This window comes from Trachinotus anak, unplaced genomic scaffold (assembly GCF_046630095.1).
Source record: "Trachinotus anak isolate AG129_WGS33_773 ecotype Australia unplaced genomic scaffold, CSIRO_AGI_Tana_v1 ptg000018l, whole genome shotgun sequence".
Taxonomy (NCBI): domain Eukaryota; kingdom Metazoa; phylum Chordata; class Actinopteri; order Carangiformes; family Carangidae; genus Trachinotus; species Trachinotus anak.
Window position 1 is genome coordinate 20,235,001 of NW_027273869.1, and position 15,171 is coordinate 20,250,171.

At 45.5% G+C, this 15,171-nt stretch overlaps 3 protein-coding genes across 6 annotated transcripts in view; all 3 read left to right on the forward strand.

Moving 5' to 3' along the window:
• The window catches only part of LOC139635193 (uncharacterized protein C11orf98 homolog), a 3,255-nt gene extending 2,357 nt beyond the window's left edge, over nt 1-898 (forward strand). Inside the window, exon 4 of the mRNA XM_071502271.1 lies at nt 72-898. Within this exon, the coding sequence (XP_071358372.1) occupies nt 72-196 (125 nt within the window). The 3' untranslated portion in view covers nt 197-898. The remainder of the gene's footprint in view (nt 1-71) is intronic.
• Nucleotides 899-1,042: 144 nt separating this feature from the next.
• Nucleotides 1,043-9,934, forward strand: mansc1 (MANSC domain containing 1). 4 transcript variants are annotated; one of them, XM_071502268.1, is made up of 6 exons: nt 1,043-2,428; nt 2,973-3,058; nt 3,621-3,931; nt 5,795-5,935; nt 6,258-7,408; nt 9,076-9,934. In XM_071502268.1, the coding sequence occupies exons 3-6, from the start codon at nt 3,697-3,699 to the stop codon at nt 9,118-9,120; spliced, it is 1,572 nt and encodes a 523-aa protein (XP_071358369.1). In that variant the 5' UTR covers nt 1,043-2,428; nt 2,973-3,058; nt 3,621-3,696; the 3' UTR covers nt 9,121-9,934. The 4 variants fall into 4 exon arrangements, 3 of the variants coding, with proteins under 3 accessions (XP_071358369.1, XP_071358370.1, XP_071358371.1); XM_071502269.1 differs by having other exon boundaries at nt 1,043-1,857; XR_011694142.1 differs by having other exon boundaries at nt 1,043-3,058; nt 6,258-7,795; nt 8,045-9,934.
• A 2,280-nt stretch (nt 9,935-12,214) lies between these two features.
• Nucleotides 12,215-15,171, forward strand: part of lrp6 (low density lipoprotein receptor-related protein 6) — a 33,703-nt gene continuing 30,746 nt past the window's right edge. Inside the window, exons 1-2 of the mRNA XM_071501588.1 lie at nt 12,215-12,532; nt 14,446-14,842. Of these exons, the coding sequence (XP_071357689.1) occupies nt 12,478-12,532; nt 14,446-14,842 (452 nt within the window). The 5' untranslated portion in view covers nt 12,215-12,477. The remainder of the gene's footprint in view (nt 12,533-14,445; nt 14,843-15,171) is intronic.

Below are 15,171 nucleotides of genomic sequence, written 5' to 3' on the forward strand. Positions count from 1 at the left end.
TTTCAGTCTGGAGTTTTTACACCAGATTGTTCAGAGATTAAAACTCAGCAAAATGTTTCTTTACTCCTCAGTTGAACCTGCAGCTCCACCACCAAAGAAACAGGACCAGTCATCAGCTCCGACCAAGAAGAAGACGAAGAAGAAGAAGAGAGCAGCTGGATCCCAGGAGGACGTAGAGATGGCAGATGTTGAATGAAGAGACGTCAGAATAATGTGTTGATGTGAGGCAGCGTCCTGTTGTTGATCCAGTGGACAGTTTGGATGCAGCTGGTGGTGAATGGACTCCTGATGTATGATTGAGTGGTTTCTCTGAACAAACATGTGAAGGTAAAGTTGTTTTTCACAGTTTGTGTCCAGAGGGATGAAAGTCTGTCTGCTGGTGAACAAAGAGTCTTAGAGTTACAGGAAGATGTGGAAGCTCATTTCTGCCAAAAGAAAAAAACACAAAGATTTGTTAAAATGTTAAGATTGTAAGTCAAAATGTTCCTTTTCAGGTCAAAACCATGAGTCAAGTTACAGGATAATTCAAATGTTGTGTTTATGTCACAATTTGAGGCAGAAAAATAACTGAGATCTCATGAGATCAACCTGAAAAGTTGTTTTTGTGCCTAAAGCAGAACCGATCTGAAAACGAGTGAGGGGAACATGTTGATTTTCCTGTGGAGGTAATGAAGCCGTGGATGATTCACGCTGAAAGTGCAGGAGTGAGCTCGCTCAGACTCTCACTGACCGTCTGTCTGCTGCTGAGGTTCTGTGTTCCTGTGGTTTCAGTTTGGGAATCAGCTGATCGAGGAGCACACTGACGGTTGTGCTTTTAATTTGTGGTTGAAAGAAACAGACGGGCAGCTTCTGTTTTCATGATCGTGTGTGGCTGATCAATAAAAGTGATGAAATCCTGTATGGACAGTTTGTCAGCAGTGAAGCGTTCCCTGTCTACGCTGCTCATCTCTTCATGGGTAGTTTATCTGGCAGTTACTCAACCTCTGTTATTTTCTGAGCAGCAGGATTTTCAGACAAATATAAAAACCAGAAGAATAATCAGATCATTTAGATAAATAGTATTTCATTGCCATTATCATTTTTGAGTGTGTTTTTTCATGGCTTCCATACATTTGAAAGCGTCAGAATTTTGACCTGATATTTTATCATCTTGACTCCTGCAGAGGTTTCACTAAGAAAACGACCCATCGGATTTAAAACGGCCTGAATGAATCTGTAACATTCGCTGTAAATTGAACTGGTTGAAAAAAGCTTTTCTTTCAAATGTGTTGTTCATGTTCAGTATCTTCAATTATTGATGAGCCTGCCTATAAATTCCTTATGACATGGATTTTTATTTCAAGGCGATTTAATTGGAAAGGAGGATTTTGCCTGATGTTTTGTGCGCAGATGAGTTTATTGTAAAGCTCCTGAGTAATAATCAGACAGGGCTGTAGACAGGCTTCGGGACGCAGGCTGCTTCCCTCCCCCACCAGAGGACAAAGCCTGAAATGGGTCAGACTCCGGAGAGCAGCATCTCCCGCCCCAGCGTCATGTGAAGCGGCTCTTCCTCCCGGAGCCTCAGAGACGAAGCCGCGGGCGGGACTCATCCTCCTCGGGCAGCAGCTCCGACATGTCGCCGACGCTCACGGTTTTCTCCCGTAAATGCGACCGCGGGTGACGGCGGACGGCGCTCCATCAGCCCGCTGCAGCCCAGCGAAGCCCCGCCGCCGGGTGTTGGTGATTGTTATTCGACCGGACGGAGCCGGTTCCGTAGATCGCCGCCGGTCCAGCACCGACTCCTCAGGCTGCGGACCGACCGCCCGGCGGATGATGGACGCGGCGCCGAGTTAATCTGCGTCCTCGGTGAAGAGAAAGGTACAAACGGGGCCGCGCAGCTTCGAGCCCCGGTTCGGGCTCAGTTATCCGGTCACATCAGCTCCATTAAAGCAGCGCAGCGCGTCGGTGCGGCAGGTGGAACCTGGGCGAACACCGAGGCGAACAGTGACACAAAGGCAGACGTTAGCTGCGCGTTGAGAAGCGGTGAATTAAACCCTGTTGGCGTGAAGCTCTTCGACGTCGCTTCACGGCCTCCAGCCCCCGGTGCCCGGTGCCCGGTGCCCGGTGCCTTCACACCACGCACGGAGCGGTTTCTAGCTTCGCTTTCGCCCACAGAAGTCAAGTTCTGATTAGCCCCGAACAGCTAACAAGCTAACGATGTAGTTCAGACCAGGGCGATGTTTGTTCGCGAGAAATTCCGACTCTCCTCGGTCACCGCGTCTCCATCACTGAGCTACTGAGCGCGAAGTTCTTCGCTCAGGTCCGATCACACTGAACGGCCTCAGCTTCGCGCAGCCGAAATCACATCTTTTCGTCCGTTCATCTTCTCTTCGCCTTCGGTTATCCTGCCGGCGACGGCGACACCGACTCGTTCAGTCGCTTCATGAAGGTCAGTCACCGAACAGAAGTTTTTAGACTTAAAGAAGCAATAACACGATTTAAACCGTTATATATGAGCTATAGAATATAATATACATCTGAAATATCTATAAATACACAGAATCATCTGATGTGTCTGCAGGTCTAATTTAATTAATATAATAAATACATTACTGTGGGTTTACCAGTCTTATATTCACCATTTATTTCTTCATATATTCAGTGAGACTGTGGAGCATCTTTTTCCTGAGCTTTCACCACAGCGAACAGTCTTCCTCAGTTCGTCTTCCACAGACTGAGTCTGTGAGATGTGTTTGAAATCTCAAGAAAAATGTATTTTCATTTTATTTAACTTCATTCTCTGTGTTTATTTGCCAGATGATGTTTAACTTTGCTGCTGAAGTGTTTTAACTTATTAATGATTATTAATTGGAAACAAAGCTTCAGGTTCACACTGAGGTCATAGGGACCTGCTTCCCGTCCTCAGTGATAGTGGATCAGATAGCTCCAGCTGTAAATGAGATAAGGTGAAGTAACACCACCCTGTCCCCCAGGAGACGGACTAAAGTCCTGCTCTGTGGACTGTGGACCCAAAGAGCTGCTGAGCATCTGATGGAGGACGGTTCACGCTGTCGGCCCGGTGAGTTCCTGCTCGGAACAAAAACCTTTTCGTTTTTTATCTGAAACCTGTCGAGTCAGAGACCAGCTGCAGACTAACTCGACAACGGCTCATTTCCCGCTGAACTCCAAACTTTCAGGGTTAATATGAAACTAAAAATCTCTTTTTAAAAACATAGTTTGAACACGTTTCTCTCCAGAGAGCAAAATCATGACTGACCTCGTTCACCTTAAGTAAAAATCTAAAATAGAAGCTGCTCCTTCAGGTGTCGCTTCCATTTTTAGATTTCCATTTTTACTCCACAGATTGGTTTCTAATTCTGGCCTTTTGTTCTGTTGTCGGCTCAGACAGATCTGGGACCGAGGGACAGCAGAGAGAAGATCAGTACTGAAGCTGTCACAGACACAAAGTCTGAACGATGCTTGTTGTTTGGAAACTTGAAGTCTGAGTTTTTATTTTTACCTTTTCCTCATTATTCAGAGTTTAATCAGGCTGAAGTGACACTCTGATTATTGAGTCTGATTATTGATATTACTGACAGTCTGATGAAAGACTCGTTTGTGTTGTTGACTGTGTGCTGCAGGTCATTCGTGTGGATCCCTGCTCTCCTCCCGTGGACACTGAGGCGTTTCTGATCAGAGTGTAGATCTGCTGCAGCCATGTTCCCTCCAGAGACGCTCCGGCTGCTCGTCTCCGCCGCCGCTGTCATGATAACGCTGGCATCACTTCCTGTGTCAGCTGTGGAACCGGAGACTTGTTTCTCCAGACAGCACCAGAGCGCCAGAGTCAACGTCAGACTGGCCTCAAACAGACCGGGGACGGTGATGGAGGGTCGGACGGTCCGGTCTGAGAGGGACTGTGTCCTCGCCTGCTGCTCAGAGGAAGTGAAACCAGGTGAGAGAGACCCTGAATACTGGACTCAGACTGTCAGGGTTTAGGGACCAGAGGAGGCCGAGGATCCTGGTCTGGACCATAAAGACTTAAAATCATCTGCAGAGAAGATCACTGGCTGTTCAACTAAAGATTATTAGAGACTGTGAAGTTTGTGAGAGGAGATGAGTAATGAGTTATTGATTATTATAACAGCTGATATCAGCTTGTGGCAGATACATTGTCCTGTACCTGTATCTGCCACTGACTGTTTGAGATGGACGAGGCGTCTCCTCCTCCTCCCACTGAACGAATGTGAAGCCAGAATTTATACCAGTGCTGCTGTCGTCACCAGCAAACTGGCTCTGACCATTGTTAGATTAGCTGGAGGTGGGCGGAGTCAGGCACTGCCAAGATGGCAACTGCAGAACAGCTCACTCTGAGCTTCAGAAACCCGTGGGTGATGTCACAGAGGCTCCGCCCATCTTTATTTACAGTCTATAGTGATTGCATGATGTCAGAGGAAGTCGCCACGCAGACAAGTGTAATGTGCCTTTATAGTAAAAGCTTCAGTTGAAACATCAGTGACAGCTGAAGCAGCAGACAGCAGAGCTCACACAGCGTTTTACTGAAATCCTCCCGCAGAGTGAAGACGTGAAAACACTGGGGACGTTTGTTCAGTCATCACATGAACACGTTTTGTATCTAGATTTAACTAAATGATGCATAAAAGCACAAATACAGTCTCACACAGACACAACCAGAAACATCCAGCTGCCGTCAGCGAAGTCTCTGCGGGAGTGGCAGCCCGCGAGCCCGGAGCGGCCTGTTGTGAGTGCAGACGTCTGAAGGAAGTGGGTCAGAGTGAGATCCTGTGACAGGCTGAGCTGGGAGAGCTTTACTTAGAAACCTGCTTTCATTTCTAAGAACGTCACACAGGTATTTTTAAAACTCTCTGGTTAAAACTTGGTCACGTTGTAAAATCAGACATCGTTTTTCTTTTGGACTAAAACTGACTTTTCAGACGATGAACAATCACCTGACGAGATGGAACTGAACTTCAGCATGATTTCATGGTTCTTGTTCTAATTCATTAATATTTGATTCTACTTTATTCTTCTACTACACATCTCAGAGGGACATTTATCTGTGATCTACAATTACCAGCATCAAGATTAAAGATTAAAACACTGCTACATGTTAATGCAGCAATAATAATAATGATCATCATCCAATATTCTTCAATATAATTTTGGTGAAAAGACATAATTATATTAAAAAAAAGTAGTAGTCAGAAGTACTTTTACTCAAAAGCTAAAATAGATATTGTGAGTGCAGGACGTCCCAGAGCTACAGGTCTGATCTCCCGGACCAGACTCTGAAACTGATGAGTTCAAATACTGTAAAAATGTGAAACTGAACATTTTCCTGTGCAGCAGCTGCAGAGTGAAGTGAAGGAGATGGTGGACAGTATCTGCTGCCACTGAGACTGAGTCCTGTCATCCAGGTTCTTACTTTGGAGGCGAGAGGAGGCGTCTGAGCTGTGTGAAGTTCAGACGATGTTTCTAGGTTCAGTCAGATAAAGTTAGTGGAGTTCAAAGAGCAGCAGGTTTGACCAGGTCATGTAACAGTTTCCTGTTGTTTTCTATGCTCTGTCGTCACATTATTCCAGATCAACCTGCACATTTTCGTGTAAAACACGTTTGTAGCACAGAAAAGTGATGACATCTAAAAATATCTCAGGATGGGGTCGTACCGTGCTCTTCACTACGACAGTGTGACATCTGCTTGACACGTGTAAAATACTAAAAAATGATCTAATTCTTCTGATATCGTCTGTCAGTCCATCTCAAAGACTCATGTCACCTTGTTTTTGTGTTTCTAAAGGCGCCAAGTGCAACATGGCCGTGTTCACTGCCAACAGACACGGCAGCGAGGACAACTGCTTCCTGTTCCACTGTCCGACGGAGCAGGACTGTCCTCTGATGAAGGCTCCGGACGGCATCAACACCTACGACATCTACAAAGGTAAAAAAATTAACCTGCGAAACTGATCTGGGTCATTTCATCATCCCAGCAGAGTCTCTGTGTGCAGAGACTCTGATTTTATTCATGATTTCATTTAGATTTGACTGATTTTACTTTTAACTTTGTGATGTCACAACAAAGCAGTCTCCGCCCTCGCCCCAAGCCCCGCCCACCTGGAGCCACCATTCAACCTCCAGGATTTGGTTTCTCTGAGTGTTAAGAGCGTCTCATATGAAGCTTTAACTGGTTCGGAAACTAGTTAGTTAGTTAGTTAGTTAGTTAGTTGAGGGTTTGTATTTAATCTGTCTTCTGTCTTGTGCAGGGTTGATCCATCCAACCACAGTGAGACCTGTCACCACCACAACCACTAAAGAAACCACCACCACCTCCACCACCACACTGTCACCAACTACACCTACAACCACCACTACAACCACAACCACCACACAAAGTACAACAACCACACTGCCCACCACCACCACAACCACAACCTCGCTGCCAACCACACCGCCAACCACCACCACAACCACAACCTCGCTGCCAACCACACCGCCAACCACCACCACAACGCAGGCACCAGCCACCACGACAGCACCTCCACCCATCATCATCATCGCCACGATGCCTGCGATAACTCCATCACCCACCACCACCACCACTACAACAGCAGCAACAACAACAACAGAAAAAAAACCAACAACAGCAGCAACAACAACAACAACAGAAACAACAACAGAAAAGAAACCAACAGCAACAACAACAACAGAAAAAAAACCAACAACAGCAGCAGCAGCAGCAGCAGCAGCAGCAGCTCCCACCACCACCTCCATCACTACGAAAAAGCCAAACAAAACCAGCAAGAAGCAAAATAAAACCACCAAGAAAGGAAAACCTCATCCTGCCGCCGCCGCCACCACCATCACCACCACCACCACCACCACTGCCACCACCACCACTGCCAAGCCAACTCTGAGCTCCACGACATCACTTCCTGTTGTAACAGCAGGCAAAGAGGCTGGACACAGAACTACTGACGAACCACAGCCGAAAACTGAAACTACAACCACCACTGTTCCCACCACGACCACCACCACCACTACTACAACTACTCCTACAACCACCACCACCACCCCCACCCCCACCCCTACGACTGATCCTACCACTACTGCCACCACTCCTCTTCCTACCACCACCACCACCACCCAGCCGTCCACCACCAGGACGACTCCAGCAGCGAGCCTGATCATCATCCCCAAAGGCGCCGTCCAGTCCGACCACACCCTTCAGAACTCGAGCGTCGGCCAGGGGAAAGCGGTAGCGGCTCGGGGGGCGGTGAAGAGCGGCGTGGTGGCGTTTATGGTGCTGGGGCTCGCCGTGCTCACGCTGGCCCTGGCCGTCGGGGGACGGAAGGCAATGGAGTCCTTCGACAGACGGCACTACACGAGACTGGAGCTCAATGACCTGCACTATGAGGTGTGAGGAGGGACTCTGACTTCAAGACGGAAGCTCAGAGGGACAATTAGCCAGACTTAACGAGTTCGTTTAGGATTATTCATCTGATAACATGTTTATTTCTAAACAACAGCTTCACTTTGTTAAAGAGGCGTTAAACCGTGACCACAGAGAATACTGGATTCTGATTGGTCAGAGGGTGTGTGTGCATTTCAGTAGATACATTTATTGGCCTAAAATATGAATAAACAATAAGGACAAAATACTCAACACTAAAACACTATTGGAGAAGAAGCACCTCCAGCCTGTGGTATTATTTTTAATAGGAGTGGGTGATATGGATAAAATCCTCTATCACAGAAAACAGGTAAAATAAACCAGTTTAAAAAGAACTGGATTAGAAAACAGGTCTGTTGTTCTGAGATTCATCATTTTCCATTATGATTATTTTTCATGGACAGAGACGATACCATCTTTAGTCCACAGGGTCCATATGTTTTATGGTACCAGCTGTGTCCGGCTCAGGGGCCTACGACGTGTGGCCCTTTGTAGCCGCCGTAGAACGCGAAGGCCGAACCGAGATGAGCCGGTCCGGTCTACGGAGGATTTTCGCTTTGCTTCCCCAACTGTTCCCGCCTATACCGTCAGGTCGCCTAGCAACCTCGCCAACAGGGTTAGGGTTACAACAGTAACTCCCCAGTCACCGGAAGTTTTCAGGTGCTTGGTTTGAACAGTTGTACCGTTACTGTTGAGCTGAGCTGAAACACAACACTGACATTAACAGCTGATCCTCAGACTCTGTTTGATGACAGGTTACTTTCAGTACCGGTGCGCAATGAATCCTGGGATAATTTGTAGAGTAAATGAAAAGATGACACAGTTCTGAGCCGCAGCTGAAGGAGCTTTGAAACAGGACAGTGTGGTCGCGCCATGACGTAACCAGTCTTCAAACGCAGCTGCTGAAGGACGCGGCCCCTGAACCGGACAGCTACAGTAAATGTACCTGTTATATAATTAATAAGACCCGACAAATAAAATCATAATCACCTTGATGAGAAAATATTAATCGTGATGGTTGACAAATGAATATTGTTGCATGATGTATCGTCATATCACCCACACTTATTCTGATCAATAGCAAGGCTTGTCATGTATGATCACTGGTGTCTGACTGATGGAAACCACAAAGAGTTCAAACTAGTCCAACGTGTTTCTATTTGACTTTATCGACAGAATCATTCTCCAATAATTCGGACTGTTTGGAGTAAATACTGATTTTTATCTCTGCGTCAGGACATCCAGCCCAAAAACCCTGACCACAGTTCAATCTTTAGACTTTGGCTTTATGATCTCAAACCATGCTCTGAGAATTCTGACATTTTCTCAGAAACCTTACCTCTTCCCTGGTTTGTGCAGAGGCCTAAAAGTCCCCAAACATTATATATATTTTTATCTTGTGTTCACAAGACAGGCTTTGTGGACGTCTCTCTGGATATCTCCTTCACAGAATATTTACTGTTCTTAGAAGTCAGACTTTTTTCAACATTAACATTTCTTAAAATTCGGCTCATAAGAATTTTAGAGTTTTTTCACAAAGAATTTACTTCTCTCCTGAAATATATTTTATCTGTATCTGTCTGACTTTTCTCATGTAGAATTTTCTCATAATTCTGAGTCTTTGTTTTTAGGAGTCAGACCTGTCGTCACCTGGTGAAACGACCTCCTGCAGATAATATATTTTTGTCCTGTTGAGTGTAGAGAAACTTCAGATGGCGAATGAACACAAAGAACCAACAGCAATATTTTTATTCCCCGAAACTCAGGAAGCCTCTGAAGTCGAGTTCATGTGGAGAAGTACTGGGTTATATGAGCGGACACAGATCTGTACATTCGGCCTCCTGGTTTCGAGGCCATTTTTCTCTGCGGGGTTGGTCGACCCTTTGTGTATAAGACGTACACCTGCATGTCTTTTTACTTCCACATGCTTCAGCCATACGAGCCTGTGATGCTTCTTAAATCACCAACTCAGTCTAGATGTCGGACTCACTCTCACCGTGTTGATTTTGTATTTTCTCCACGTTTTTCTTGTCTCACTTATGGATAAAAATGTAAACGATTGATGCAATCCTTTGAAAATTGATGCACTATTGTATCCTGCGGTTTTTGATAAATGTGACCTGCTTCTTTTTGAATATTAGATTGTTTTTCATAGGTAAGAGTACACTGGCTGCGCACTATTTTCCTATAATAAGTACATTTGTATTGGGTGTGAGTGTATTTGGAGGTGGGGGTGGGGGGCAGACGGAAGGACGCTGCTGCAGCATCAGTTCACCAGCAGCTGGCAGCAGCGGCCTGATGAACTTCCTGCAGACACTGAAAAACACCTGAAGCTGCACCGTCAACTTGTTTTCACTTACATTGCTTTGATTTTTACTCTAACTACATGGATGGTAATAGTTTGGTCTTGTTTTGTGAAGTGATGCTTTTGCATAAGTTTGGAATTTGATGTTTTGTTCTTGTATGGATTAAAAAAACGTGATTTTTGAATGTGTGTTCTCATTGATTCTGAACACGTGAGTGTGAAACACCTGGAAATAACCTGATTTAGTTTGTGACGACATCAGATTATCATCAGGTGTAAATTACCTCCAGAACAAAGCAGCAGGGCAAAGTTACCGTTTACAGCACATCTGACTTTTATCATGAAGACAGTCGGCGACTTATCATGGATTTAATCTATGAAATAAACATTTAAGATTTAAAGACATAAAAATACAGAGAACAGATTCATTCACCTGTCAAGTATATCGATCAGTGGTGTGGAAGACAATTACAGACCATTGTTTAAACATTAATCTCAGACTAACTAAAATTCAAGATTCAATTCATCTGGAAATTTCAACAGTTTTCCTCTACATTTAATCTATCGCTTATTTTGAAAATCTGCTTTTAATCAGTTCATATTTAATTTCCTATAAAATTCATGAAAGTCTGAACTTTATCTTTTGCCTCAGAATTATAACCTTTTTCAATTCTGAATTTAATCCCATGATGGTTTTTTATTGTTCTCTCAAAAAAAATCAACATCAATCCAGATGAAGGATTTTTTAAGTATCAGTGCTCTGAGGAGAATGTGGACTGAAGTTCATTCATACAGGACTGAGATATTTTCTACAAGTTCCCATCTTTGAATTCTGACTTTATTCTCAAAATGTTTGATTCTATTTTATTTATTTTAGAATTTGTTATCTTCCAGAATTTTGAATGTTTGTCAACATTTGAACTGTAATCTGCAATTTGCCTCAGAATCAGACTTTTATCTTATAACTCTCAGATGAATCACTTCCATTTTATTCTCCGATGTTTTTTTCACATTTCTGTTTTTTGTTCTGTTTTGTTTGTTTGTTTGTGTGTTTGTTTGTGTGTTTGTTTGTGTGTTTGATTGTTTGTGTGTTTGATTGTTTGTTTGTGTGTGTGTTTGATTGTTTGTTTGTGTGTTTGTTTGTTTGTGTGTTTGATTGTTTGTTTGTTTGTGTGTGTGTTTGATTGTTTGTGTGTGTGTTTGATTGTTTGTGTGTGTTTGTTTGTGTGTTTGTTTGTGTGTGTGTGTTTGTTTGTGTGTTTGTTTGTGTGTTTGATTGTTTGTGTGTGTGTGTGTTTGATTGTTTGTTTGTTTGTTTGTGTGTTTGTTTGTGTGTTTGATTGTTTGTGTGTGTGTGTGTGTTTGATTGTTTGTGTGTTTGTGTGTTTGTTTGTGTGTTTGATTGTTTGTGTGTGTGTGTGTTTGATTGTTTGTTTGTGTGTGTGTTTGATTGTTTGTTTGTTTGTGTGTTTGTTTGTTTGTGTGTTGATTGTTTGTTTGTTTGTGTGTGTGTTTGATTGTTTGTGTGTGTGTTTGATTGTTTGTGTGTTTGATTGTTTGTGTGTGTGTGTTTGTGTGTTTGATTGTTTGTGTGTGTTTGTTTGTGTGTTTGTTTGTTTGTGTGTGTGTGTGTTTGTTTGTGTGTTTGTTTGTGTGTTTGATTGTTTGTGTGTGTGTGTGTGTTTGATTGTTTGTTTGTTTGTGTGTTTGTTTGTGTGTTTGATTGTTTGTGTGTGTGTGTGTGTTTGATTGTTTGTGTGTTTGTGTGTTTGTTTGTGTTTGTTTGATTGTTTGTGTGTGTGTGTGTGTGTGTGTGTGTGTGTGTGTGTGTGTGTGTGTGTGTGTGTGTGTGTGTGTGTGTGTGTGTGTGTATCCCAGCCGCCCTGTCGTGCTCTCTGTAAAGCTACATCCACCCAGAACACAGTGGTTTTTTGATCAGGAGTTTGTTCTGCAGCCAACAGGACTGCGACATTTTCTCCAGATCCCAGAGTTTGAGGTGAAGATGACTTCTCCTCTCAGCGCAGACTTTTTAATCAGTTTCTTCTTCTCTCGTTATTTTTGCATAAGTGGATGAAGTTTGGTCCTCGGCTCGGCTGCAGTGTCAGTCCTGTGTTTCTGCGCCACAGCGGGGGGTGAAACGAGTTGTAGGAGTCCTGCTGTGTGTGTGCGTGTGTGTGTGCGTGTGTGTGTGCGTGTGTGTGCTGCTGTTGTAAACTCTCTGTGATAAACTAGTCCCGCAGGAATGTGCGTGTTGAAGCTGAGCTTCGGCTCCTGCAGCGCGGCGCTTCCCTCCGTCGGGACCCGGGACGCGTTTCCCGCATTTCGCAGCAGTTCTCGGGCTTTGGGGCTTTGGGGCTTTCTGCGTGTTGAAACATTATCTTTGCTTGAGAGCCTGAAATCGGAACAACAATAGAAAGCAGCGGAGCCGAGGAGGTGGAGGAGGAGGAGGAGGAGGAGGAGGAGGAGGCGGGGTGGGGGGGCAGCTTCCTCACAGCGGAAGGAGACGACGGATCTCCTGCAGGACAATGTGAGACACCGAGAGTTGATCCGACGCAGTTCGCGAGCAGCCCGAGAGCCGGGATGGGAGCGGGGATCGTCTAACACGCTCCGAAGCGGAACCACGACCCGAACCTTGTTGTGAATCCGCATTTTTTCTCCCGAGGACGCGGCCGCAGCGATGGGAGCCCGGCGCTGAGCGGCGGCGGCAGGGCCAAGAAACGGGAGGAAGATGGGTGTCGTGCTGCGGAGTCTGTTGTTGTGTAGTTTTTGTTTTCTCATACGAGGTGAGTTTGTGGTGAAATCGGCCTTTCAGCCGTGGCTTTCCTCCGTGTGTGTGTAAAAGTGCCGTTAAGTGTCGGGAAAAGCAGCTTTAGCGGCGGATATTCGGAGCTGTGTCCGAGCCAGGGCCCGCTCTCCGGGGTTTGGTTCTCCTGAGCGGAGCTAGCGTTAGCCAGCCAGCTCTCCGTGCTTCCCTGCCCGTTTGCTGCCGGAGCTCCGGAGAAGGAAACCACAGCCAGCCTGTGTTAGCCGAGTTAGCTGGAAAATATCTCACTGCGGTCCCCACAGCCGAGCAGCCTCCTCCGGGCCCGGGTTTTCGGACCGGGCTTGTTAGCGGCTGTTAGCCGGCTAACTTTGGGCTCAGTAACTTACACGGGCTGAGGAACAGCAGCAGTTAGCACAACAGATGCTATGTAAGCTAATTCACTCAGCACAAAGCTGCCACAGCACCTGATAAACAACCTGAAGGCTTCTCCTCAACTCACCTGTACCTGAGAAATCTCCACAGGTGTGTTCAGCTGCAGCCCGCTAACACAGCATGGCTGCACAGCACCAGCTGGTGCTGAGCCCGGTCTGTCTGCGGGTGTGGACCTGCCGCTCAGTACCAAACAGCACAGCCTGCATCTGCAGACACACAGTCAGATAAACCCACCAATCCTCCGCATTTACTGTAGATTCATCACATTTAATCTGTAAACTTTCATTACGGTCATTCATTTTGGACTGCAGTTTTCATTATTGATGAATCTGATAATTGTCTGTAATATGTCATAAAATAGAGAGCATCCTCAGGTGATGTGTTCAAGTATCTCGTTTTGTCCAAAAACCCAGAGATTTTTAGTTTTTAAAGGTATAAACCAGAGAAATGTTCTCAGTTGTTTTTTCCATGAAATCATGAAAAATGTCTTCAGGTGTTTAGTTTTGTCCAAAACCAAAGATATTCAGTTTATTGTAATGTTTATTAATCAGGACCAGAAGGACATTATAACTAGAGCTGAAATTCTTATTTGATTTGTCAATGAATAGGAAATTAATCTGCAACAATTCTGATAATCAATTCATCATGTAAGGTTTTTATTTTTTAACTAGAAATAAAAAAAGAAAATGTCTTTGTCCAGTTTCTGAAATGTGAAGATGGTTATAAACTGAATCTCTTTGGACAAACGAGACATTTGAAGACGTCACCTTTGACTCTGACAAACTGTGATGGACACTCTTCACTGTTCTGACACTTTATTAATCCAGTGATAAATGAACGGACACAGTCTTCAGCAGGTTCATGATGAGCTGTAATTCCACCAGTAACGTCTGTGTATGTAAAGAGTCCTGAGAACCAGGTCCTGAACCTTCCTCCTGCCAGAGTTTGGCTCCTCAGCCGCCTGGAAGGACCCGAGTCTGAGGTTTTAAAGTCGGGATTCAGTAAATATTTAAAGACGGAAACCTCCCCACTCCGGCCCCACTCCCCCCAGAGCGAGGTGAAAACAGGCTGGCAGTGAGAGCGCGGTGACCCCCCTCTCTGATCTGACGGTGGATTGCAGCTCTGGATGTGTCAAATTGTGGGTTAGGACCAGGGCCAAGATCCAGCAGAGTCCCCAGCTGCTGGTCCTGGTCCTGGTCCAGGTCCTGTTTCTGGTCCAGGTCCGGTCGGGCTGTTGAATCCTTCATCAGACTTCAGAATCAGGATCAGACAGACGATCAGATGATTTTAACCTGTGACCAACAACACGAGTAAGACAGATCCAGGATCATCCAGCTCTTTGTTTGTGTTTGTGTCCTGTTACTTCTGTTTTTTATTTGAATTCTTCATCTTTATTAACAAGTCAGTGAACACAACCAACAACCGTCCAGACAAACAGCAGACGAGTGTCAGACCTGGTTATTTGAAGGTTTAATTCCTGTTTCCTCCCACATCTCGCAGGCGTGCCGCTGCTGCTGTATGCGAACCGACGGGACATTCGGCTCGTGGACGCGGCGCATGAAAAGGCCAACGCCACTGTGGTGGTGGGAGGGCTGGAGGACGCTGCCGCCGTGGACTACGTTTACTCCCAGGGCCTCATCTACTGGAGCGACGTGAGCGAGGAGGCCATCAAACGCACAGTCTTCAACCAGTCGGGGGCCAGCACGGTCCAGACGGTGGTCCCGGGTCTGGCCTCCCCGGACGGACTGGCCTGCGATTGGTTAGGGAGGAAACTTTACTGGACGGACTCGGAGACCAATCGGATCGAGGTGGCCGAGCTGGACGGGGCTTTGAGGAAGGTTCTGTTCTGGCAGGAGCTGGACCAGCCAAGAGCCATCGCTCTGGATCCAGAACGAGGGTGAGTCCCTGTGTCCAGGTGTGTCCAGGTGCACAGCAGAGTGGAGGTCGGTCTGGTTCTCGGTGTCCGGGGAAACCATCGCTCAGTGTAACGCTGCACAGACACGAGACCTGAAACTCTGCTGGAGATTTAATGATAATGAAACTTTTTACAGTGTAAAACTAAACCAGCTGCAGCTGACAGTTGTTTTCATTATTGATAAATCTGCTGATGATTTTTTTCAATCAATCAGTTCATCATTTTGTCTGTAAAAAGTCTTTCTGTTTGTCCCAAAGCCAAACTAGAAACAGAAACTGACTGTTTTCACTGAAGCAATAATTTATTTATCA

Bases quoted from the DNA above. Each gene is read 5' to 3' on its own strand.
- mansc1 (XM_071502268.1), top strand. From the start codon at position 3,697: ATGTTCCCTCCAGAGACGCTCCGGCTGCTCGTCTCCGCCGCCGCTGTC. The intron at 3,932-5,794 runs GTGAGAGAGACC...GTGTTTCTAAAG, and splicing joins CTCAGAGGAAGTGAAACCAG to GCGCCAAGTGCAACATGGCC. The intron at 5,936-6,257 runs GTAAAAAAATTA...TGTCTTGTGCAG, and splicing joins CACCTACGACATCTACAAAG to GGTTGATCCATCCAACCACA.